Raw genomic sequence first — 26,554 nt, forward strand, 5'->3', positions numbered from 1 at the left:
AAAATAAAACAATGAAAATAAAAAGTAAAATAAATTTAAAAAATGATAATGATGATAATAGTAATAATAGTAGTATTAATAATAATGAAACTACATAAATACATCCAAGAATCTCTAGTTTTCATTAAAAAGAAATAACACTGCAGAGTTGATCTAAACAGTCCCTACAGCTGCAACATCACAGCGAATTTTAAAAGTAATCTAAAAAAAAAACAAAAAAAAAAAAAACGAAGGAAAGGAAAAAACCAGAAGCCAACAGCAGCCGCTGCTGAGATGATGAACACATAATTGGCTCTAATCTGTCATGTGCTCGACGGCTCGTCTGACAGGCTGACTGACACCTGACGGAGTGTGAAAATGAGAAGAAGAAGAAGAAGAAAAAACCAGCAGCACCTCTGCAGGAAGAAAAAAAGCCACCTCTCCGTCAGAGAGACACGCTGATAATGAGAAACCCTTCAGCTCCACACTCACCTGATTACTGCGCTCTGATTGGCCGCCGCCTCGCAGCAGAAGCTGTCCAGGTCCGCCGGTCCCCCCAGACTGGTGGGGCTGCTGGTCCCAGTCCTGTCAGTCCGCAGGCCCGCGACAACCAGGCAACGACGACAACAACAAGACGACACGGGTGTCAGCTACACAACGGCGCCATCATCGCCACGACAGCAACACCACTTCTACACACATCCGACACAGCCGCCGACTCGTGATGGGAACAAATCAGCGGGCGCGGCGGAGCAGGTCATGTTGTTCATTAGCGGGTGATTAACATATAAATAGCAGCAGAGGCACAAACGGACGCTCAAGGTTAATTTGGTTATTTTTCCCCTCCTGGTGCCAGCACAGCAGCCTGAGGAGGCGGAGGAGGGAGAGGAGGAGGAGGGAGAGGTGGAGGAATAGGAAGAGGAGGTGAGGGGTGTAGGAAGAGGAGGTGGTAGAGGAATAGAAGGAGGAGGAGGAGGAGGAGAAAGAAGAGGAGGAGGAAGAGGAGTAGGAGAGGAAATGGGAGAAAGAGGAAGAGGTGGAGGAATAGGAAGAGGAGGTGAGGAGTGTAGGAAGAAGAGGAGGAGAAGTAGGGGGAGAAGGAGGAGAAGGAGAAGAAAGAAGAGGAAGAAAAGAGGGAGTAGGTAGAGGAGGAAGGAGGGGGATAAGGAGGAGGACAAAGAAGAGAAGGAGGTGAAAGAGAAGGAGAAAGAGGAGGAGGAAGAGGAGAAGTAGGTCAAAGAGGGAGAGGTGGAGAAATAGGAAAAGGAGGTAGAGGAGTAGGAAGTGGAGGAGGAGAAGAATCAGCAGGAGCAGGCAGAGGAGGAGGAGAAGGAGTAGGAGGAGAAATGGGAGAAAGAGGGAGAGGTGGAGGAATAGAAAGAGGAGGTGAAGGGCGTAGGAAGAGGAGGAGAAGGAGGTGGAAGAGATGGAGGAGAAGGAGTAGAAAGAAGAGGAGGAGGAGGAAGAAAAGAGGGAGTAGGTAGAGGAGGAGGAAGGAGGGGGATAAGGAGGAGGAGAAAGAAGAGACGGAGGAGAAAGAGAAGGAGAAAGAGGAAGAGAAGTAGGACGAAGAGGGAGAGGTGGAGAAATAGGAGGAGGAGGAGGAGGAGAAGAATCAGCAGGAGCAGGCAGAGGAGGAGGAGGAGGAGGAGAAGGAGGGCAAGGAGCTCTGGTGGGACTCATGGAGCAGCAGATGAGGTGGAGCTGGAGTTGAAGCAGCTGGATGGAAGCTCGTTCGGAGATCCGAATCGTTTTGCTGAATCTGCTGAGCCGACTCACTTCCTGAAACCAGCGGTTCAGTTCTCAGCTTGTTTTCAATGTCTCCGCCCTCCCACTGCCTTCGCTGAACTCAACACTACTGCCAGTGTGGAGGGCGACTCCTTCACTGGACCCACTGACTCCGCTCGCTGGTTGTGAGCTGCCCACACACAAAAAAAAAAAAAAACCCTCACAAAAGCAGGAGCGCCAACTAGAGGAAGAATGAAGAAGCAGCAGGGGAAACTTAAATAAATTATCATAAATAATAACAATGATTGTCCATCGAGTTCGGGCCGTGTGTGAAAGCACCAGCGCCTGCGTGAGAACTGAACGATTCGGCGAACGAATCTTTTGAACAGATGGGTTTTCACTGCGCTGATTCGAGCGATTCCCAGCGGCGGGCGGCTGGATCAGAGGGATGAGGAATTCTGCTGGATGCTGCAGCCAATGAGCGGATGGTGTCGACCTGAGGGTGGTGGCGGTGGGCGGGGCCTCGGGTTTGCGGGGCGTGAACGACAGGAAGCGGAGCAGGGCGGCGATGGGCGGCGGCTACTGACCCGTCGCTCAGCTGGATAAAACTACTGGTCTCCTCGGGGACGTCGTCCTCGGCGGTCACATGGGACCAGCTCTCCGCGCTCTCCTCGCTGCTCGCGCTCATCGAGCGCTTGTCCCTTCCCACTAACCCCGCCTCCACCGCCACCGCTGGCCTGTCCCTGTCGCTGCTGGAGGGAAGAAAAACCTCAGAGTGACAAAACCTGCTGTGAGTCTCCACTGCTGCCACCGTGTACAAAGGTGGGCGGAGTCATGATGACATCACCCACTGGCTCTCAAGGCGAGAAGCTCAGTTTGGAAAACCCCGGAAGATACCACATTCGGACGTGTGTGGGTGATCACGACCGCACAAATCCACACCGAGACATTATGGAGACTGGAGACGGAGACATCTAGGGTTCAAGACCAAGACAAAGAAAATCACGACCAAACTGAACAAATGAGCCGTTTTTAAAATTCAAGTTTGCTTCTACATAAATGGAACAGCAACGTTTCTTTTCAGCAAGGAATCTTTTAACATGTCGCTGGTTTGCCAGCTATTTTGAACCATTTTCAAGAAACAACAACTTTGCCTCTTGAAATTAAAAAACAAGTTAACGAGGAACCGAAAATGATGGCGTGCCAAGCGTGAACAAAATACGGAAAAGCCTTTCACGCCTGAGCTCGACACCAAGAATACACTCATCTCTCTCATGGTGGATGTCAAAGACCTCAACGTTCTGCATGGCTCCAGGGATGAGGTGGTAAAACAAAAGCTTTCTTTTCTGTTACTATCCGTCATTGCAGTGTTGGCTGAGTCTCAACCAAATTTCCTCAGCAAAAATCTCGAGGCATTGCAGTCCGAGACCGAGAAAAGACAGAGAAAAAAATGCCTCGGAGTCCAAGACGAGACCGAGACCCCCAAAAAGTGGTCCCAAGATCGGATCTCAAGACCAAGACCAAGACCAATATTGAGTACTGCAACACTAGTGGGCGGTACCGAAGGAGAGCAGTGGAAATGTTTGTCCCGTTCACTCTGCAGAACCGGAACCAAAACCGGAACCAAAACCATAACTGGAACCAGGACCAGAACCGGTGCAGCCATTAGCCGGAAAACGCAGCGACTCCTTGACTAAAATGCAAAGCTTCTGATTGGAAAATGACTACGACACTATTAGGCTAATTGTTTTAATCTTTCCCACCTGAGTGAACTCGGCTTTTCTCCCGAGTTCACTCGCTGTGTTTTGCTTTTGTTTCCTCTTTGCTAATTAAATGAAGTGAGGATGGGATGATTGAGGGCTGCCATCCATCCTCCATCCTCCTCCTGCTCGGCTCCGGGGGGAAATCAGCTCGCTGAGTCCCACTCTGACGCCGCCGTTTGTTGCCAGATTAAATGTATCGTCAGCCAAGACGGTGGCGGCGGCGGCGGCTTCCATGTTTTGCAGCAGGTTCATTTGATTCAGCTTCAGCCCTGACTGAAGCAGAGAGTCTTCAGGGAGACTCGCTCTTTCTTGCTCGCCGCTACCGCTGCCTCTGTCTGAAAGGGCACTCAGACGGCTACAATTGTGCAGCAAATCCGTCCGAGTCCTCGTGCTGCTCTACAATGTTGTGCTGTTGGATGGAGGGCAGAAGGACAGAAACAGTCAAACTGCTGTTTTTTGGGCAAATAAGAATGTCTGAACGCTGTTCTTTTTCAATCAAAAACACTTTGTTTTCAAGTGCATGAATGTGTGTGCACACACGAGTGTGTGTGTGTGTGTGGCGACAAGGCCACTAAAAGCTCTCTGCACGCACACACTCGCTCCATCACCCCGGCGGTGTGAGTCATCGGTCTCATCAGAGGGCCGTAGACCACATCGAGCACATCTGTGATGGATTAGTTTGGCCTGCGGGGGGCGAAAACCCTCTGCCGCTCTTTGATCAACACCAACTGGAGCGGCTGGACAGTGTTTCCACAGGGGAAGGTGGTGTAAATCGGATGAAGAAGAAGAAGAAGAAGAAGAAGAAGAAGAAGAAGAAGAAGAAGAAGAAGAAGAAGAAACGGTGGCGGAGGAGGGACAGTTTGCTGAAATGATAAATATAATAATCAATAGTTTGGCAGTGCTCCGTCACCTGCGGTGCCATGAAGCCTGAAGCCAGCCATCTTTTTCAACTGTCGCCGAGATCGAGACCGTGTGACAACTCCTTCCACTTTGCCAGTTTTCCCGAAGTGTCCCTCCACAAAAAAATATATTGTCCAACACAGCCTGATCAAACTTTTCACTTGGTGTTCAGTAAAAGTGCCTCACACGGGGCCCTTACAAAGTTTATGTTCAATCCAAAGTACAACATTCATACTGTTTCATTAACATGAGTAAAAAGCGGCACATTTAATTGATGATCCATCGACAGTTTACCTGCCGCCACTGGTCAAGGATTTCTTGACTGCTGTCTGCTTGGCCCCGCCCCCTGTCCTGTCTAGCTCTGAGGCAGCGTCCTCGTCCCGGTGGTCTCCCTCGATGTGGATCAGCGGCACATCCCTGGGGCCCGGACCTCCTCCAGACTGGCTGGACTGGTCCTGGCTGGAACGACTGGGCCGGCTGCAGCTGAGGTGAGACTGCTTGAAGCCCCGCCTTCTTTCGCAAACTGGCACATGCGGCTGCGGGGCCGCCGCCGGCCTGCCTGTGACCCCAACCCCCACCATCACATCCTGCTGCCCGCCCAGTGCCGACTTGCCGATGTCCACAATGTCGGCTGCCAGGCGGTTGGCGAACTGCTGCACGTGAGGCTGCGAGTCTCCTGCCGCCACTGCCGCCGCCTCTGGCTCCACGGCATCCTCCGGGTCGGCAATAATCTTGTTCTTCCTCATTAGCGACTCGATGGAGCTGGACCAGGTCTCGTGGATCAGCATGTCCGTGATCTGGTCCGTCTTACCGCGCTGGTACAGGCAAGAGTCAGACTTGCAAAGCCCAGCGCCCCCCACTGCCGCCGCCGCCACCGAGTCGGTGGGGAAGATGTTGAGCGTGTCACCACGGACGTTGCGGGCAAAGCCATCGAAGGAGTTGGCCTTGAAGGATGGGTTGACGGTCAGCCGTGAGTCTGAGGAGCGGCGGTCCGGCACCGATGACTGGCGGATGCAGAAGGGCGTCCTGGGCGATGGCGGGAAGAGGCTGTTGCTCCACTCCTTGGTCTTGGCCAGGCCAAAGTCCTTGTTCTCCTTGTCCATGTCCCTCAGCATGAAGCGGTAAAACTCCTCAGTGATGCTCTCAGTGCTGGACTGCTTGGACAGGCAGGAGGACGAGGAGGTCTTGACGTTGAGGTGGCCGTTCTTCTTACAGGCCGCCTGCTGCACGGCTGCTGCCAATATGTTGCTGGCATTCTTGCCGGCATAGTAGTCCAGCAGTAGGTCGAAGCCCCGCCCCTCTGTCTCCATCTGGTTGACCATGAAGCGGGAGAACTCATCGGTGATGCTCTCGCAGCTGGACTGCTTGGAGATAGAGCTACCACGACTCAGGTTCTGGCCCAGGCGGCTACCCGGGCCGAGGGTGTTGTTGGGGGTACCGACCGGGTCGCCGTCCTCCTCTGGGATGCTCTCGTAGCTGGATGCCTTCCCGCGGCTCCAGCGCTCGCACTGCAGCCGGCTGCGAGGCTGGCCCGCCTTGGAGCAGGTGTCCACCACGTTGAGCTCGGGGCAGTTCATTATCCTGGCCGTGACCTCAGAGGCGAAGAGTGCGAAGGGGTCCTGCGGTGGCTCGTCCGGGTTGACTGACTCGTCCACCACCCGGTTGACCAGCCGCTCCATCAGCTCTGGCTGCTCCTCCGTCTTCCTCTTGATCTCACTAAGCCGTGGCGCCCGGTGCTTCTTCGAGGCTGAGCCGCCATTCTGCCCATCCTTCCTCCTCAGGACCGAGCGACATGCTGGGATCAGGTAGGCCTCGGGACCCTCGCCGGCCATTCCCTTCAGGGCACAGAACCAGGGTTGCTTCCCAGTGGAGTTCTCCAGGCAGATGGCGGCCAGCTCGGTGGCCATGGAGACCACCGTGGCGGCCAAGTCGTCGGCATAGCAGGTGATGGGTGTCCTGGACTCAGAGTCCGTCCTGGGGTGGAGCAGCAAGGAGCCACAGGAGCCCAGCGAGGACTGGGGCGTAAGTGAGGCCTGTCGGACCTTCTTCTCGCCGTTGTGGTGTTGGATGTCCCCCCAGCAGTCCCTGGTCTGGTGGTCTGCCTGGTCTCTGGTAGACGAGGAGGTTGAGGTGGACTTGGACAGGTTCTGTCTGCTGCTGTAGGTGGTGCAGGACCACGCTGAGGGGACGTCAGCATCCTCTGGCACGATCTTCTCCTTCGCACCAGGAACCAGGGTGGCTGGAGCCTGACACAGGTTTTTGCTCTCGCCGATGGCGGGCTGTTCCTCCACCTCCAGTGCCCTCCTCTGCTCACGTTCAGATTCAGAGACATGAAGACTGATCTTCTTCTGTGTCAGGCGCAGAACGTCAAACAGGACGCCGTTGACGCTGTCCTGCAAGAAGACCTGCAGCTCGGCCGCGTCCTTGGCGGAACCTTCCGCCTCTTTCCTCTTCTTCTTGGCCTTCTCCAGGGCGTGTCTGAAGAGGCTGTCGGCCACTTCGCCGGCTACCTGCTCCACCTCGCGCTTGTCCGCCTGCACCGGGGATTTGTTGGCGATGCCGTCCAGGATCTTGCGCTGCGTGGCCTCCAGCAGGTGGCCCACGCTGCCGTAGCCTTGTGGTCGCTCCAGCAGCACAGCCGCCGCCTCCTGGTGGAGGACCTGGGCGATGTCGGAGCGGAAGGCCTCCACGCTGGTGCCGGCGGTGACGCTGCCGTGCAGCGGGATGGCGGCTGAGGCCTCGGCGGCCAATATCAGACCCCGGGACGCCGTGTGGGCGTCGGCCAGGTCCTGGTGGGCAGGGCGTGGCAACTCCTCGCTCAGCTCAACGGCGGCCACGGCGCCCACCACCCGAGCCATACCGCACACGGCCGAGGAGAAGGAGTACTTGGCTCCGCCCCCATCTGGTTCCTCACCCTCCACCTCCTCCTCTGGCTCCTCCCCCTCCGAAGCCGAGTCCGCGGCGAGCTGCTCCGTCAGCTGCGGTGCCATGATGGTGCCGATGACGTTGGCGGCGCAGGCTAAGGCCACCTCCACGCGGTGTTGGGACGCATTGCCGCCCTGGTGGCCGCTGAGCTGAACCACAGCCTCCACCTCCGTCTCCAGCGCCTCCCCGCCATCGACGGCCACGTCCTGCTGGTGCAGCTGTGGCTCCGCCCACTCGCCGGCCCCCTCCGAGGGGTCCGGGCTCTGCACAATGACAATCTTGGGCAGTTCGAAGGAGCAGGCGCGCTGCCTTTGCTGCTGCTGCTGGCTCCTGGTGGGCAGGGCTGCCGAGTCGGGAGACCGGTGGGCGGAGCCAGACATGCTGATGGCCGCCTGTGAGACGAACGACGTCTCGTCCTGCGAGAGGCGGATGAAGGCGTCCTGCAGTACCGACTCGGCCAGGTTTGTGGCGTAGTGGCCGGCCGACTCCTTGGCGTGCAGGCTCGGCCGCCGCTGCCACCGCTGCTGATGGTGGGCGGAGTCCTGCTGCTGTTGCTGCAATGGTGGCGCCCCCCTGTGGCCGGCTGCATTGACGCAGTGCCTCTCGTCTTCCACGTCTGCCAGGAGAGACAAAGAAGAAAATGCAGGGAATGAAAAGAGGGCGGAGGCAAGATTGTTATTTCTCTTCTTCTTCTACCCGAACGCCGGTGTGTGTTCAGTCTGGGCGACTTCAGCGTCACATCAACACAATGGCGGTGATTACACACACTCAACACACCGCAACACACCTGCAGACACGTGTCTGCAGGTCAAATACAAACGTCGAAGACTCCGCTTTTGTTTCCTCGTCTCCCTTTTAGAGGCAGCGAATCAGAAAAAAAGAGAAAGGAAGGAGGCTGTCGGAATGAAGAGGCGGGAAAAAGGGTTTTGTTTCTTGGCTCGACTCCCCCCACCCCCTTCTCCACCTCCTCCTTCTCCTCCTCTTCTCTCTCTTCCTGTCTTCCTTCTCTTCCACCTACTTCCCATTCTCACCTCCTCCACTTCCCCCATTCCTCCTGCCCTTCCTCTACCTCCACCCCCTTCTCCTCCTCACCCTTTCCTCCTCCTCCTGCCGTTCCTCGGCCTCCTCCTCCTCCTCCTCCTCCTCTTCCTGCATTTTCTGAACCTCCTCCTCCTCACCGCCCTCCTCCTCGACTTCCACCTCCTCTACCCCCTCCTGCCCTTCCTCCACCTCCTTCTCCTCTTTCTCCCCCCTCCTCCTACCTTTCCTGAACCTCCTCGTCCTTCTTCTTCACCTTCCCCACTCCTCCTCTACCTCATCCTCTTCCTCCACCTCCTCTTCTTCCTCCTCCTCCACCTCTTCATTTTGACACTTCTTCTGTGATAAATCTTGGCAGTCAAGCCTGATCGCAGCTAAAAAAAAAAAGAAAAAAGAAAAAGGCGAGAGAGAGAGAGAGAGAGAGAGAGAGAGAGGTGGCGTTGGCGGCGGCAGATCTCACCGTTCCTGGTGCCGTCGTCCTCGCTGTCCTCCCCCAGGTGCTCGGAGGCCGTCAGGAAGTCGTCCTCCACCGAGGAGACGGAGCGGTTGGCGTCGTCGTCCAGCCGTGGCCGCCGCCGCTCTCGCTGGTCCCGTCCCCGGTCCCGCCCCCACTGGAGGCCCATCAGGAACTTGTTGATGTCGACCACGACGGCGGCGGGCGGCGCCGAGCGTCTCGGGGCCGAACACTGCAGCAGGCAGAGGGCGCTGCTCCTCGGCTGCGGGAACCCGAGACAGCTGGTTAGAGCCTCCCGAGATAGAAGAAGACGTGACGTCGTGAATGACATCACTGACGTTGACGTCGGTTGCAATACCCCCTCAGCCCACTAGGTGCTACTGATTTCCCCCCCCCCCACCTTTCATGGTTCCTGCTGTTCCTCTAAAATAGAACATTCAACGTTTTGGACGACTGGAATGAATGTCGAGGTTGGTGGACGTTCCGCCCCTCAAGCTGACGGATCATTGCACCTTCATTCGTTCATCTTTGATGTTAAGACGGACGGACGGACGGACAGACGGACGGACGGACACCCACCTGGGCCGGAGAAGCTTCCTGGCCGCCGACCAGCAGGATCTCGTTGTCTTTGGGCTGGTGCAGCGCCAGCAGCTCGGAAAGCTTCGGCAGCTCCGGGGACACAGACGCCAGTTTCTGCAGGGGAGGCGGGACAGGAAGTGACCTCAGAGAGCAGGGACAGCGTGCGATCGTCAAAGCCGAACGCGCAAACCAGCCCCTTCCCGGTGGGACGATTCCAAATCCATGGCAACGGAGGCGGAGTTACTGTGCGGATGCAAAGGGGGAGGTTCCTAGAGAAAAAGCAAAAACGGGAAGTGGGCGGGAGCGCCGGGACTCACCTGGATGCTGCCTTCATCCCGACAGTCGCCTTGCTGAGGGTCCAGGCTGACGAAGCACATCTGAGGGAGGAGAGAAGCCGTTCAATAATCAGTGATCCGTGATCCCTGATTGGCCAACGGTTTTCTGAAAGAGGCCAATCAGGCGATGTGAAAAAAAAAAAAAAGTGTATTTTTTTTTCCGTGTGCTCGTTTGTTTTTAACTCTGCAGAGCTGCGTCAGCTAGAGGAGTTTCTAGCCATCCTGGCATCCCCCACCAGGGGGCGCCATACACAACTGCACAGGTCACTATGGTGAGAAACACCTCTGGCTTCAGCAGTAGCCGTCACAACACGCCTCACAACTAATGTAACACCATCGATTTTTATCAGTTTGACGTTCTGAGCTGGTGCGGTCGGCAGGCCTTGCTCAGCTGCTCCCCCTGCTGACAGAGCGAAAGAATGGCGGCTATAAAAAAAATAAACAATAGATAAAAAAAAGATAAAAAGCAGCGTTTATCCGCAGCGACTCGGTGTCATGTTGTCTCTACCACGAGAGGTCGCAGTTTTGTGCCCGAGATTAGAAATGTACGTTGACGTCTTGTTTGAGTGACAGCCAGCCGAGCTGATGGCCCCCCCCGCCCCCCTAGCCGCCAGCTCTCGGTCACATGAGCCAGAGCTATTATTTATCTTCAGTAATCGCCTGCCTGCAAACACACGGCGGCCTGATAACTGTGGCCCAGAGCCAATGGGGAGGCTGACTGGAGAAGGTTAAACACAGTGACCCCATCAGGCGGCGGTGGGTGGTGGTGCTGGTGCTGGTGGGGAGGTGGGGGAATTCGGGTGGGAGAGGGGGAGGTGGGGGGCAGCTTGGGAAACGATGACATTCCCAGTCTGACCATTTGTTAAAAGCAGGCGAGCAAACAGGAAGTACCTGCTGCTCTCCAGGGTGAAAGTTACACACACACACACACACACACACACACACACACACACACACACACACACACACACACACACATTTTCATATGTACATACATATAAACACACACCTATATAGAAGATGTATACACATGTATATGTGTGTATACATCTATATACAGTACATCTATATATACATGTATAGTATACACACGGACATATACATACATGTGTATACAGCTATAGCTATATATGTACATATAGCTGTATACAGATGTATATATGTATGTACTGTATATAAATGTATTTTGCTGTTCTCCAAGTCTGAGCCGCTGCTGTTTTCTGAAAAAAAAATCGAAGAAGAAGAAAAAGCAAAGCAGACGGAGACTCTCGCTGAATACAGATGTGGAAGCTCAGAGTCTGTTATCACACACACACACACACACACACACACACACACACACACACACACACACACACACACACACACACACACACACACACACACACACACACACACACACACCGAGCCGCCGGCTAAAGGCAGCATGAAGAGGCTGATGTCGATGTTCCACTTCTCGGCTGCTCTGCTCGACGCTCCAGTTAAAAAATAGACGCTTGGTCCCCGCTATAGGCCGCGTTCTGCAGCCAGCCAGCCAGCAGGGAGTGACCTTCCACATCAGACACACACCAGAGAAACACAACAACAACAACAACAACAGCGCCGGCGTGCATCAAACAACGTTAATGTGTGGTTTTCCTGCAGGGGGAGGAGGAGCTGCTGGGGGACAGAAGAACCTTGGACTGCTGGCTACAGCGCCACCACCTGGACAAAGTCAAGGGTCGGAGGTCACTGACTGACCTGAGCCTGGAGGAAGGCTGAATTTAATCCCGTGCAACAGAAGAAACACGGCAAAGAATCTTCATAAAAAAAGAAAAAGAAAAAGAAAAATCGGCGCAAAACCTTAATATCGCAAAAAAATATCGAGTCGTCCGGCGAGATTTCACGAGAATTACTGCTTATGCGCTTCACACCATTCAATGGAAACACCTGCAAATTGCAATTGTACTTTGTCAAAATCTTAGAAATATCGCTTTTATTTTGCAAAAAACTGAAATGGAATCGCAGCTACAGATGCAGTATCAAGCTAGCCCGCTAGCCAGCTAGCTGTCCATGCTAGCATGTCGCTAGCTGCGTAGCCTGTCTGTTCAAAGCAACTCAGCTATGTAGTCGGCAGGGCCGGGAGTCACACTGGGTCTGGGTCGGAGGCCGAAACCGCGGTTTTCTGGCTCAGTTTCCAGAGAAGAAGAAGTTGAGGATGACGTCAAACTGACAGAGGAGCTTCAGCTGTGGACGAGAACTTCTGGCTTTGTTTCCTCCAGGCCAGTCTGGACTCAAGCACTTCCTTCCTTCCTCCTTTCCTTCCTGGCTGTGATCCCTTCAATTAATTAATTAAGGACCAGAACTTCCTTCCTTCTTTCTTTCTTTCTCTCTTTTCTTCCTTCCTTCCTTCCTTCCTTCCTGACCATAACTTCAGCTTGACCTCTGTTGACTCGCACTGACTCACAGCTGCACCGCCCCCCCACCTCCTCCTCCTCCTCCTTCCCGAGCGTTGATCCGTGTTGTTTTTTCCAGAGAACTTTTAGCGCAGCTGCTCAGATTCGCCAGCTGTCACGGCGGCGCCTGTCAAAGTGGCGTGATGACACTCAGTGCGAGTACAGCGGCGGCGACGATATGACACTTGACAGCGACTCGATGCATTAAAACATGAGGCGGCGATGAAAGGTGACGGGGTGACGCAGTCAGAGGTTCTGATGGAGAAAACAAACATCCGCAGCTCACAAACCACCTGAAGCTTTTTTCTTTTTTCTTGTGTGTTCAATTTTTTTTTCCCTCCCCTCATCGACTCACAAAATGTTTTGCAGATTTATTTTCAACCCCTGCAACAAAAAAAACAAAAAAAAACACAACAAAAAAATAAAATTAGAACCATCTCGACTTATTTTGGAGCTGACAGAGTCGAGTTCTGCTGCTAGGACATCGGAAGAGACGTCCAGTTTTCCCACATTCACACATCCTGGTCCTTCTTTTCTTTTTAAATCGCAATAATAATAATAATAATAATAATCATGATAATAATAATGGATTAAAAGAACTACAAAAATTCTATCCGTACAGAAGAAGCATAATTGTAATATGGTGGAGGCCGCCGTGCTCATACTTGAATATATTTGATATTACATGATATTGTTAAAAATACATATATAATATTAATACATACATATGTATATATGTATATGTATACACACACATTATTATTATTATTATTATTATTATTATTATTACATTACATTTCTTCTAATATAATCTTTGAGCATCTCATTCTTGGTTTTTGGCCATCAGAACCTGGCACCCTAGGCTACACCCACGTCCTCCTCCTCCTCCATCTCCAAACGCCACCATCCCCGCCTCCTCCTCCTCCAGCTTCACTCCCTCCTCCTCCTCCTCCTCCTCCTCCTTCTCCTCCTCAGGGAGAGAGACAGAAAGTAAAAAAATCACTTCTCTGGAAACAGCATCGACGCGGAAAACCCCCCCCCAAAAAAACAACTTTGGTCGTGACTGATGTCCTGAGTGGAAGCAGAGAGGAGGCGAGGAGTCGGAGGAGCAACTGTCACCACGTCCCAGCCCCAAGGGGGCGCCGGTGGGAAGACGGGACACATCTGCTGCACACACACACACACACACACACACACACACACACACACACACACACACACACACACACACACAGAGTTCACTTTGATAAATTGGAATTTTGACTTTCTTGTTTTTTTGGCCTCGAGCTGATATAAGTCAATTCGTGCGTGTGGAAGACGGGGGGGACAAGCAGCAGCAGTGCATTCTGGGAAGGAGGAAATACAAGGCTACGTGTCCTGTGAGCTCAGCAGCTAGCAGTAGCAGCTCTCCATCAGTGTGCGACGTCAATAGAAAAGATGGAAAAAATTACTTTTGCAAAACTGTTAATTGTTAATACTTAAAAATAAAGCTAATTAAATGTGACTCATCAATTCAGAAATTCAGAAAAATGATTCAGAAACCCCCCCCCACACACACACACTGAACGGGGCCAGCGCAGGAAGTGAAGCAGGCCGATACTCCGGCAGTGTGAGAGCAGCGAAGGGTTAACTGAGACGAAAGTCTTGTTTGTTTGCATCCCAGCTGGTGATTCAGGAACATTCCACACTTTGACGGTGTGACACAGGCGACGAGTGAAGGAATAAATACATCAGTAACGAGCGCAGCTGCTGTCTGCAACCGTTCCGGAACGTCCCGCCGCTGCGAGAGTGCGACACGAGCAAAGCGAAGTCTGGCTAGCGGTTAGCAAACGCTTGCGAAACACTCGAGCGTTCCAACATCGAGGGGAAAAAAAGGACGGCTGTTTTTTTTACGCGGCGATTTGTTCTTCTGCAAACTACAAACAGGAAGTACGGAAGCGCATTGCCGCCACCCTAGAAAAAATGCTCTGTGTCACGTTACAACGTGGAAATTATCACGTAAAAACGTGAAACTGTCACGTTCGTTCGTGATCATTTCCACGTTGTAACAGGATACTGAGCCCTGTTTTTTTCCTAGGGTGGCAGCGATGCACTTCCTCAAAAAAGTGGGAAGAAAGGATAAACAAAAAAAGAACAAAACTGACCAATCGACGGACCAATGAACATCCAGTCACTGGTGTGGCTAAATGCTAACAGCAGCGCTAACAACAAGAACGACGTATACAGTGCTGCCCCCTTGTGGACGCTTGATGTCACTTCAAAGACTCAACAAATTAACAAACAACAACAACAACAACAGTAGCAGCAGTCGCGTCATAAAGTTTTTCTATTTTTGCACGGATCCGTCCCAGCATGCACTGGGGCACCGAGGCACAACTCCCAGACCACCATGTGGTTCCTCTGATGTCAGCCAGGTGGCAGCGGTCCATCCTCACCGGTGTGTGTGTGCGTGTGTGTGTGTGTATGTATATGCGTGACCGTGTTCAGATGTGGAGCACAAAAGCTTCAGATTAAAAGGAACAATTCACCCAAAAGTGACCCTTTTTGTTCCGCCCACTCCGAGAATTCAGGTCGCGGTGATGATTTCTGATCTGAGAGAGGCGGGGAAAAAAAATAATCCCCACCGCCGCCGCCCACTTTGTCTCAAGCCATCGAGTCAAACACTGTGCATTAAAATGTCCCCACAGGGCGAACTGTCCCCCAGCAGACGGACAGACAGACGTCCTGCTGCTCTGAGCAGAGACACAGTGCGTTGCACATGTGTTGCAGCAGCCAAACTTCTCCACACACACACACGCACACACACACACACACACACACACACACACACACACACACACACACACACACACACACACACACACACACAGAACCCCCAGCACTCACCAGGGTGCAGCCGGCCTCCACGTCGCCCTCTAGCAGCCCCAGTCTGCACAGCGCCTTCGGGTTCTGCAGCCAGTAGTCGCAGGAATCCAGGGCGCCGTTGGCACACAACACCTGCACACGATAAGAAACACACACACACACACACCTGCTGTGGTCACAGTGGTCACATGACTCCCATCAGCCAGCCAGTCACCTTCCGTTTTACCGAGGGCAGTGACTGGGTGACCTGTGGCATTTCTGACCGCAACGATTGTATCTATGGGGGGGTTCCAGCTGAGCGTGATGTCACAAAGGGCACTGGTGAGTGACCATATGCACCCTCCCACCCACTTCCCCAGGACAGGTGTCGGCTCCGACCCCTCTGAGACCGCCTTGTTCTGGTACCAGTCCAAACGAAGGTCCAACAGAGCATCAGTTACATACATATATATGTATATATACATATATATGTATATGTATATGTATATATATGTATACATATATATGTATATATATACACATATACACACATATATTTATACATATACACATATATATATATATATATATATACACATGTATACACACATATATATGTGTATATGTATATATATATATATATATGTATATATATACATATACACATATACATATATATATATATATATATGTATATACATATACACATATATATGTGTGTATACATGTGTGTATATATGTACATATATATATATATACACATGTATACACACATATATATGTGTATATGTACATATATACATATACACATATATATGTGTGTATATATATATATATATATATATATATATATATATATATATATATATATATATACACACACACACACACACACACATATGTGTATATGTGTATATATATATATGTATATATATATATATATACACACATATACAAATGTAAGTATTTCAAATGATGTGATTAAATGATATATTTCCCAGGTTCTAAAGGTTCTGTTGCATGTTCCACAGTACATTTAAGGCCTTTGGCAGTTTTTCAGTGTTTTTTCCTGTGACATCACAGGTCGTGCCCCCCCAGAGAGAGGCCATCTGCCGGCCTGGAGGATCCAGGTGATGCTGACGTCAAAAAAATTCAGCTGATCACGGCGTCGGGGGCGGCCAGCTGATCTCCAGATTCTATAATTATGGTAAAGACGTCACACACACACACACACACACACACACACACACACACACACACACACACACACGCACACGCACACACGCCCAGAGCATATTGTCCTTCCTGTCTCTACGGCCATGATGATGATGATGGATCTACAGGTCGGCCCTCAGAGTCTGGCCTCCTCTTATTGCGCCACCTCTGGGTGTCACAGGAGCAGCAGAGGAGAAAATGAAAAATCTCTCCGTCAGACGGAGGAGGAGGAGGAGGAAGAGGAAGAGAAAATAAAAGTCTCCCCTTCAGAGGGAGGAGGACGGAGAAGAGAAAAGGTAGGAGGAGCAGGAGGAGGAGTTGGAGGAGGTCGATGAGGAGGAGGAGTTGGAGGAGGAGAAAAGAAAGGAAGGAGGAGTCTTAAGTGAAAAGAGAAAAGAGAGAAATGAAAATCTCTCTGTCAGAGAGAGGAGAAAGAGCAGGAGGAGGAGAAAAGGAAGGGGCAAGAGGAGAAAGAGGAGGAGTTGGATGTGAGCTCCTCTGTCACAACAACACGGCAGAAGAAGAAGAAGAAGAAGAAGAAGAAGAAGAAGAAGAAGAAGAAGAAGAAGAAAAAGGGCTTTCTGCTCCTCTGTTACCTTCTTGCAGGCGCTGATGGTGGAGGCCGCCGTGCTCGCCGTGGCTCCGCCCTCCACCGCCGCCTCCTCACCGTCCAACATGGAGGACGACTGGAAGTTCCTGAGGAGACGAAGAACAAAGAGGAGGTCAGAGAGCTCAGACCTTCGTCCCGGGAGTCAGGAGCTGCGTTTCCAGGACGGTTTTTGCAGGTGCTTCCACTGAACGGCGTGAAGCGCAAAAGCCGTAAAATCTGGTCGGATCTCATCCCGGGAGAATTCTCGTACGGGGACGGGATTTAACGAGAATCACGTTTTCTTTCGTTTGTTTACGTTCGCTTGCTGCCAAGAGTGGTTCTTGTATTTTTCTCTCCTCCTCCTCCGTCCAATCACGCCGTTTTCCCTGGTCACGTGACCCCCGCACGTCACGTCCGCCGGCGTGTAAATGCGAAAAAAGTGTTTCCACGACACCTTTTGCGATATCCCTCCGTACGGATGCGTGTGGAAAACCTCCTCACGAGAGCCTCAAAGCCTTTCAGCCACGCTGGAGAGGTTTTTTCCCAAGTTGAGCTGCATTTCCATCAGCGGGTTTGGCCAAATTCTAGGGGTCACGGAAACGCAGCTAATGATCACAGATCACCAGGACGTGACCTTCATCCAGCTTCAGCGGCCGTCACGAGACCGCACGAGCTCCTGCCAGGAGAAGCTTCCATCACCGCTCCTCCAGGGCGGCGCTAACGAGTTTGTTTTCTTACTTTGAAGCCCAGTTTTAAAGCGTTTGATTGTGGAAAGTGGGGGGTTGGGGGGCAGCTGGACGGACTGATGGGGAGGTGACACACACACACACACACACACACACACACACACACACACACACACACACACACACACACACTGCGGGATTCGACCACCGCTCTGATCTCTGAACTCAACTCGGCGTCACGACGCACGAGGTGATTGGCAGCTCGGCGCGCCGCCGTGCCCGCCGGGCCGTGCGGGAGACCGGCTGACGTGAGTGTGGCGCGAGGACAGAATCGATGCGGTTGCGAACAGAACAACCTGCAACTCCAGCCCCCCCCCCCTCCACAGTGCGCGGCGCCTCATTAAACAGCAGAGTGCGTGAAAAATCGCGAATTTCTATTTTTACTCTCCCTCTCTCTCGCGCGCGCTCTCTCTCTCTCTCTCCCTGCACAAACACTGCACAACGCGGCAGAAACACAACACGGCGGCACTGCGTCCTCCTGGCTCGCGCTGACGGACTGTTTCCGCAACAAACACAATCACGACGCTGCGATTCATCACCGCACCGAGAACCGACGGTTTATATTCTCTTCTATTTAGTTGTTGTCGTTTGTTGTTGTGTCTTTATTTGCACCGACACTCTTGAACTCGCTGATTATCTCGTGTGAGTGCAATCACAATACGCGGCAGTGTGTACACAACCAATGACAGCAACACAGTCACTCGTCCGTTGCAACACAAACAGCAGACAGACAGACAGACAGACAGACAGACAGACCGACACCGGCGGAGCCACACTGCTGCAGCCCCCCTGCTCCCCGCCTCTTACCCGGGCTTCTCCAGGAGACACCGGGCTCCTGCCATCCTGTCAGCGACCCGAACCGCCTCCTCGGTCCGGAGGCTGCAGCTCCTCTGCGGGGACGCAGCGGTGCGCCTGTGCGCGTAAAGGTTCTCTCTGTGCCCGGGACGCTGTGCTCCAGTCCGGGACGCGGAACCGTCCTCCCGGTCCCTCCCGGTCCTGCCGGTACCTCCGGGCTACGAGCAGCACCGCGGTACCCGGCGGCCACCGCGCGTATCTCCACCCGAGTCGAGCGCCGAGCGCGGGGGCGGGAACGGGAGCGGGAGCGCCGCGTGGATCAAATGTCTCGCGAAGTTGCACGCAGGCAGGCGTCGCGTGCGAGTGCACAAGAGCCACGGGGGGGTTGCGCATGCACGGCGAGACCTACTCACGTGCGTGCGAACAGGGGGCGTGCGTGCAGGGCGTTGCGATGTGAGTGTGACGCCGGCGACTTGAAGAATGTTTTGGTGCTTCGATCCGCGGTGGATGATGGGAAACGGTTTGTAGGAGGGGGAGGAGCTAAGGACGGAAGGAAGGAAGGAAGGTATCAAGGACCGCCCCTCCGGCCTGCACAGGTGACCAGCAGGCAGGAACTGATTGGTTGGCTCTTTTCACACTGGCTGCAAAATGTTAGCGACGCGTGCCACACACTGCGCTTTTATCTATGAGCAGCAGGGGGCAACGTCCCTGGTTGCAATGACCAGACAGTCTATGAGAAAATCTTCTTTTCTTAAGCGTCCAGAGAAAATTTCAACGCGTCTTCTTCTGCTGACGGAATGTGGTGACAGTTCGAATCCACAACCGCAACATCCACACTGACACACACGCTGTCCGCAAGCTGGCATGCAGCGGCTACAGTAAACCCTGGAAGTGACTCCGCCTCTCTCCCCTCAGAGGGCTGACTGTGATTGGTCAGGTCATTCTAAGTGAGTGAGATTTCGTTCTTGTTCTTCTTCTCTGGTTATTACGGGGTTTTAAGCCTGCAGCTGCCCAGAAGAGCCTCAGGGGGGAGCTTCCCCACACGGACGTTGAAAATTTACACTCTTCTTCTTCTTCTTCTTCCTTTTAAATGACGCTATTCCAACCATCCTCCACGTTTCTTTTTTTCTTTTTTTCCACCAGAGGGGGCGCCACTCCACACATCCAGCCGTCCTGCAGCTTAAAGCACAACAGCCGCGGACGCGCCCGGCGAGATGCACGGGAGGCTTTTTCTCCCACTCCCACTGTGAGGAAGACTTTCTCATTCATCATCGCATCGACACAAACCACAGCAGCAGAAAGAGCAAGCGGCCGCCGGCCGCCTGTTTTCAATACGCTCACATGATGAATGTGGCCAGCGGATTGCGGCCGACGCGCTCTCCTCCCGGCAGGACAGGGAGCGCCGTCGCCGACATTACACGCTCAATCCATCACAGCAGATGGGAGAGGGGCGTGTGTTAGGTTGGGGGGGGGGGGGGGGGCTCCAGTGAAACAATAACTCCCACATCATCGCTCAGAATTTTTGCACATGAGTGAACTTAAAAAGGTGACCCGACTAAAATACCAGCGCAATCCCCCCTTTATCACCTGCTCCGGCTAAATATAGCGGCGGGATCAGGATCAGCGCCGAGGGCGGCACAGATACCAGCCAGCCAGAGAGAATCATGGGAATAATGCGTTGGACCGCCGCCACGGGGGGCCAAAGATTTGAATATTTATCGCACTTTCAACACAATATCACTCAGGGGGTTTTCTTTGGTGAAAAACGAGAAAGTGCAAAAAAAAAAAAAAAATCAACCTCGTCCACATGATGAGAAACTGTGCTGTCTGCTGCTGCTGAAACCTCCAGAATTAAGAACCACAAAGACTGAAAATGAAGGATGTATTTGTCAATAGCACATCTGTAAAACTGACAATTTGTCATTTGTAAATAGTTGTAGTTTGTGTGCTCTCCCTGTGTCTGCGTGGGTTCTCTCCGGGTTCTCCGGCTCCTCCCACACTCCAAAGGACATGCAGGTGAGGTCAATTGAACACTCTAAATTGTCCGTAGGTGTGCATGTGAGTGCGAGTGATTGTTTGTCTCTATGTGGCCCTGCGATGACCCGGCCTCTTGTCCAGGGTGTCACCCTGACTTCGCCCTAAGACAGCTGGGAGAGGCTCCAGCAGACCCCCGTGACCCTGAGCTCAGGAAGAAGCAGGTATTGAAAATGAATGGATGGATGGATGGAAGAATGGATGGATGGATGGATGGATGGATGGATAGACTTTATTGATCCTCTTGGGATGATGGATGATGGATGGATGGATGGATGGATGGAAGAATGGATGGATGGATGGATGGATGGATGGATGGATGGAACAGGCCTGGGCAAATTACGGCTTGGAGGCCATATGCGACCCGAACTTGAAGAAATGACATTAATAGTCAGTAAGTTATAAGATAGCTGTATTTCATGTATTTCATCCGTTCTCTCAGTGTTTCAGGAGTCACTTCAAGTCATTTCAACAAAGAGCTAAATACCGTAACGCTACATGCTGTGTTTTCTGAATATCTCACAATATATTGTTTCCTCCTACGAGGTGGCTCGCCAAAACACTCCATCCATCTGCTGCTGCTCCGGGCCCCTCTGGCACATTTTAGAACCCATTGTGACCCCACCAGCCAAACAGTTTGTCCACCCCTGGATAGAATGATGTATTAACCCCCCACCCCACCCTCCCCCAAGTGGCAACAACCACGAACTGAACATCGAAGCCGCTACGGTTCCAGTGTTGACATTCAAAAAAAAGCCAAAACAAAACGTGGCTAAATGTTTCCTGGTCCGAACTCTCGTCTCGCTGGTTGACCTACGTGGCCCGCAAAAGAAAAAAAGAGGCTAGGCATTAATGAGCCGCCGTGTTTGTTTACATTCCGCCGCCCTGGCGCTCGTCGGGCCGCGAGTCCCCGGGGTCGAGTCGCCGGCGCGGCCGAAGGATTACAGGCATCAATTATAAAAGAATGAAAGAGGAACTTTAATTAGCGAGGACGGCGAGTGAGAGGGAGGAGTAATTAAATCATCGGCCGCAAGCGAACAGCCGCGATGACGCGATGTGCGCGGGAAATACTTTCAGCCGCAGTGTTGGCTTCGTTTTTGTGAATGAAACCACAAAACCGGAACCAACTGATTATTGCTGTTTGTTAAAATTCTTATGTAGGGACTGAGCCCCAGCAATAAGACCAGGTCTTTGGTCCTGGTCTATCGCCAGGACCAAAGACCTGTATCATGTTTATTTCCACTACGAACCCCAATTTGCCCCCCTGAACATATAGCAAAAACAATTTTTGAGTGTGTGGATGTGTCGGAGCCTCCGGGGGGGGGGGGGGCGTCACTGCCGTGCTCGACGGGTTTTCAGAGTTTGCAGCCGTCAATAATTCAGGCGGGAGATCACAGGACCCGCCAAAAAACACTGCCGGGATCAAAAATGGCGACCCACTTTTTTTTTCTTTCAGCCCCGCAGGAGCGACGCCATCAAGAGGGAAAAAGCTCATCGTCGAGGAGCAACAACGCCCGTTTTCTTTTTTTGTTTTCCTCCTCACTCGTCTCTCATCTCCCTCCTCCCCTGTCAGGCAGCGGGGGGTGGGGGAGAGAGTTCTTTAAGTGCAAGATGGATGAGAAGAAGAAACAAGAACAAGAAGAACATCAAGAAGAAGAAGAAGAAGAAGAAGAAGAAGAAGAAGAAGAAGAAGAAAGCCGAGCTGAGACGGAGGCGTCGGCATCACTGCTGACTTTGGCCTGGGTGATTATTTTATATTTTTGCTGCTTTTAGCGACTTGAAAAAACACAGAGAGAGAAGTGACGCAACAACACAACACAACACAACACAAATCAACAAAACCAACGTGTTTCAACGCCAGAGAGAAAATTGAGGTGTGGGACGTCTGAACACCAGCAAGCCACCAATAAAAAGTCCACCTCCACCCTGAAAAGGTCCCACCTGGTTTCTCTGCCTTTCAGGACGCCGACCAATGGGAGTCCTCCGAGGGGCGAAGGGGGCGGAGCTAAGCCGACTCGCGGTGTTTCTGTTTTTTCTCTTCTTCTTCTTCTCGGAGGCCATCAGAGCGGACGGCCTCGTTAATTAATTGGGGTGACGCTCATCATGATTATAATTGTGGCCCTGATTTGTTTTGGCCTCGACCTTCTCGTCCGTCTCCTGGCGATGGAGTCATGTGACCAACATCCCCAGTGTCCGTTTGGCTTCACCGCGAAAAGGTTAATGTCACACGGACGCCTTCCGAGGCTGCTCAACAACCATGACATTTTGAAATCCTTTCCTCCGGGAGGGGGGGTGGGGGGGGGCTGGGATGTGAAGATGTCATCAGCGTCTCCTGAAGGTCTCCTGAACACCAGGCAGTCTCTGGGTTCCTTCAGAAGAGGAAGGAGGAGGAGGAGGAGCAGGAGGGGGAGGACGCAGCAGTGCAGTGACACAGCTGAACGGCGCCACCTAGACAGTGGCTGGCACTCTGCACCACCGTGTGGCAGGTGGTGGTTCCGGTGGTGCTGCTGGGAGCTTCAGCCAGGAGGTTCTGCTGGGAACTAAAGCATGCTGGGTAATGATGCAGTGAGCTGCGGTGCCGGTTCAGGTGCATGGGGGAGATGGGGGAGGAGGAGGAGGAGGAGGAGGAGGAGGTGAAGAAGGAGGGGGAACAGGGAGAAGGAAGTGGGGGAGGAGGTGGAGGAGGACGAGGGACAGGGAGATGGAAAATGGGGGGGGTGTAGAGGTAAGAGGAGGTGGGGAGGAGGAGGAGGGACAGGGAGGTAGAGTGAGAGGTGGGTAAGGGAGGAAGAGGAGGAGGAGGGGGAGGTGTAGGAGGAGGAGGAGGAGAAGGCAGAGGACTCTGCTGGTCTTCTTCAGAGCAGCAGCAGGTTGAATTGATTCCTGAAGATTCTCTAATCCGGCGCTTCAGCTCTTTGTTGGGATTAAACCTCCTCCCGTCTGGGCTCCTAATCCCTCCACCATTGATCAGCGTCCGTCCACCTTCATCTCCTGCACTCACACCTCACACCTCACACCTTAAAGAAGAAGCCCTTTAATCTCCAGGAGGCAGCCAGACAAGAGACGAGCAGGAAGTGGGATAAAGTGGATCCTGCAAAGAAGAAGAAGAGGAACCAATCCAGCCTCCTGATTGGTTGCAGGGTTTGGATGTGTTGTTGTTGCAGCACAAAGACAACAACAACAACATTGGGGACAAAACTCAATTGACATTTTGCAGTGGATGCCGTGAATGTGAGCGCCGGCTGCCGTGATTGGCTGATTGAATCAGGGGGCGGAGTACTTCACCGACAGAGACCAATCAGCCGCCAGCGATGGACACCGTCACCATCACCAGGATGTTGTCACAACTTAAAGGAGCAGCTTCCTGCTGTTTCCTGTTGGTGGCGACATTTCAGCGACGGCCGTCAGGAAGTGGAGCCAACAAACTGATCAAGGCCGGGGGAGGAGGGCTGCCGAGCGACCAATCAGCTGCAATCATAACTGGCTAACGCTAACACCCCCGCAGGCTAATTGCTAGCGTGTGTGTGAGTGTGTGTGAGTGTGAGGCATGTGGTGAGTGGTGGATGGGGCGCCGAGCGAACAATCAGCTTCTGAGAATCTGCTGGCCGCTGAGGCCCGCCGAGCCGAGCTAGCTTAGCTAGCTAATGCTGACTTCCCCCCAGGCTAATTGCTAGCACTATAATAACTAGCAATTAGCCTGCGGGGCAGCGATTAGTGCTGATCTGCTAGCGGCCGTCCTGCTTGGAATGTGTTTAAAGATACAGTCTGTGCACACACACACACACACACACACACACACACACACACACACACACACACACACACAGAAACACTTCTTAGCTCTTCAAGACAACACAGATTGTCGCTTTTTTATCCTCTCTGCTATTTCTGGATTTTGGCGTGTTTCTGGGGAACCATGGCGACGGCGTCACATCTTTTAGCCACTGCCGCCGCCGCCGTCCTGGTGTCACTCACTCGATGTCCTTGGCGCCGCCGCCGTGGTTTGCGCTCCTTTTTTTTTTTTTTTTTATCCTGTCCTCACTTGAAGGTTCTTTAGTGAAAATAGCGGCAGAATACGAAGCTGTTTAGACGCCAAGGTGGCGCTGGCAGATAAGACACGCCTCCACTGCTTCCAGCAGCGTGTGCACGTGTGTGTGTGTGTGTGTGTGTGTGTGTGTGTGTGTGTGTGTGTGCGTGCGTGTGTGATGTCGAGTGGCACAAAAACAAGGGAGTCACACGCAAATCAGCCGACAGACTGATGGGAGAAAAAAGGGAAAAAAAGAATGAGGTCACATCCATTTGTTGTGTTTGAAGGCGGGCGGGCGGTGAGGGGGCGTGGCCTGTAGGAAAGTGGCGAGCTGGATTTCAGGGAATTTAATCGAGCGTGAAAACGGCTGAATCCAGGTCAGCGTGAGGCCTTCCGGATTTACAGCCTCATTACAGAAGGTAATCCAGTCCGGCCAGAACCGACCCCCCCCCCCCCCACACACACACACACACACACACACCCTCAAACACACACACGCACACACCACAATGACAAGCTCCGCCCCACTCTGACGTCACAGACCTGCAACATGAAGCGGCTCCGGACCACCGTGGAAGTCATTTGTAATTCATGGCCGCCGAGTGCTCAGTGGCGTCTGGCGTGGAGGAGGTGGGGTTACGGGTGGAGGAGGCAGAGCCCCGGGAGGAGGTGGGGATTGAGGTGGAGGAGGAGACAGTAACATGGCCATTAAAAATTGAGGAGTGTTAATTGGAGAGCCGGCGAGCGAACAAGAGAGCGAGCGGGATCAGTTTCCAGCCGCTGACTTCCAGCACAAGGGTGGAGGAGGAGAGGTTAGGATTGGAGGAGGCAGGATAGGAAGGAGGAGGTGGGGTTAGGAAGGAGGAGGTGGGGTTAGGATTGGAGGAGGCTGGTAGGAGGAGGTGGGGTTAGGGATGGAGGAGGTGGAGGAGGTGGGGTTAGGGATGAAGAGGGTGGAGGAGGTGGTGTTAGGGATGGAGGAGGTGGAGTTAGGGATGGAGGAGGTGGAGGAGGAGTGGTTAGGGATGAAGAGGGTGGGGAAGGTGGGGTTAGGAGTGGGGGAGGTGGGGTTAGGGATGGAGAGAATGGAGGAGGTGGGTTAGGAGTGGAGGAGGTGGGGTTAGGGATGGAGAGAGTGGAGGAGGTGGGTTAGGAATGGAGGAGGTGGGGTTAGGGATGTGGAGAGAATGGAGGAGGTGGGTTAGGAGTGGAGGAGGTGGGGTTAGGGATGGAGAGAGTGGAGGAGGTGGGTTAGGAATGGAGGAGGTGGGGTTAGGGATGAAGAGGGTGGGGGACGTGGGTTAGGAGTGGAGGAGGTGGAGGCGGTGGGGTTAGGGATGGAGAGGGTGGAGGAGGTGGGTTAGGAGTGGAGGAGGTGGGGTTAGGAGCGGTGCATGACGCCGGGTGGAAATATAATCACTATCATGTTATGGAGAGAAGGTATTGATCATTTGCTCCTCGCGTTACCTGAAGTGAAGCAAATGTGACGTCGACGTCGTCAGACCAGCTCGTCCAATCAGAGAGCGAGGGAGGCGGGACTCGGTGGTCAGCACTGTCCTTCACCAGACACTCACCACCGTGTGAGATGAACTCACTTCCCCAATCTCTCTCTCTCTCTCTCTCTCTCGCTCGCTCGCTCTCTCTGACACACACACACACACACACACACACACACACACACACACACACGCCTCCTCTCCCACAACCAGCCTGAGAAGCCTTCTGAGCTTCTGCCAAAAAAGACAGAAATGTTTCTGTGTTGGTGGAAGTGAGAAAAAAGCTGCTGCTGTGCTCAGTTTGACCCTTTGACCTTCTTCTTCTTCTTCATCATCATCATTTTCTTCTCTTCCCCAAGAACGCTGAGCAGCCGCCTTTTTTTTTACAACACACACAACAAATAGATTTTTATGGGTTTGAAACAACTTTGAACTTCCTCTGAAACACTTTTGTAGCAATGGAAATCGGCCTGCTGTGACATCACAAAGGGTACTAGTATCTCTCGGGTTAGAGGCCGGACCCTCAAAGAGGGGTTCGCTCTGTCCCTGCAATACCATCATTATCTTCACCATCATCGCCATCTGCAGCATCATCACCATCATCATCTTCATCACCATCATCATCATCATCATCATCTTTACCATCATCGCCATCTGCAGCATCATCACCAT

The 26,554-nt window shown here is 52.7% G+C and overlaps 1 protein-coding gene across 5 annotated transcripts in view; it reads right to left on the reverse strand.

Annotated features, from left to right (window-relative positions):
* Positions 1-26,554, reverse strand: part of sphkap (SPHK1 interactor, AKAP domain containing) — a 29,354-nt gene that overhangs the window by 1,724 nt on the left and 1,076 nt on the right. The window contains exons 1-9 of one of the 5 annotated variants that reach the window (XM_076014954.1): positions 18,338-18,672; positions 16,792-16,891; positions 15,023-15,133; positions 9,684-9,743; positions 9,367-9,480; positions 8,794-9,049; positions 4,665-7,911; positions 2,295-2,459; positions 472-564 (exon numbers count right to left, since the gene is read on the reverse strand). In XM_076014954.1, coding sequence (XP_075871069.1) covers positions 472-564; positions 2,295-2,459; positions 4,665-7,911; positions 8,794-9,049; positions 9,367-9,480; positions 9,684-9,743; positions 15,023-15,133; positions 16,792-16,891; positions 18,338-18,372 — 4,181 coding nt within the window. In that variant the 5' untranslated portion in view covers positions 18,373-18,672. Of the gene's footprint in view, positions 1-471; positions 565-2,294; positions 2,460-4,664; positions 7,912-8,793; positions 9,050-9,366; positions 9,481-9,683; positions 9,744-15,022; positions 15,134-16,791; positions 16,892-18,337; positions 18,673-26,554 lie in introns of those variants that run through there. The other 4 variants (XM_076014953.1, XM_076014956.1, XM_076014955.1 and 1 more) reach the window with 4 other exon arrangements.

This window comes from Nelusetta ayraudi, unplaced genomic scaffold (genome assembly GCF_046127955.1).
Source record: "Nelusetta ayraudi isolate G7.1 ecotype Tasmania unplaced genomic scaffold, CSIRO-AGI_Nayr_v1 ptg000175l, whole genome shotgun sequence".
Lineage (NCBI taxonomy): Eukaryota > Metazoa > Chordata > Actinopteri > Tetraodontiformes > Monacanthidae > Nelusetta > Nelusetta ayraudi.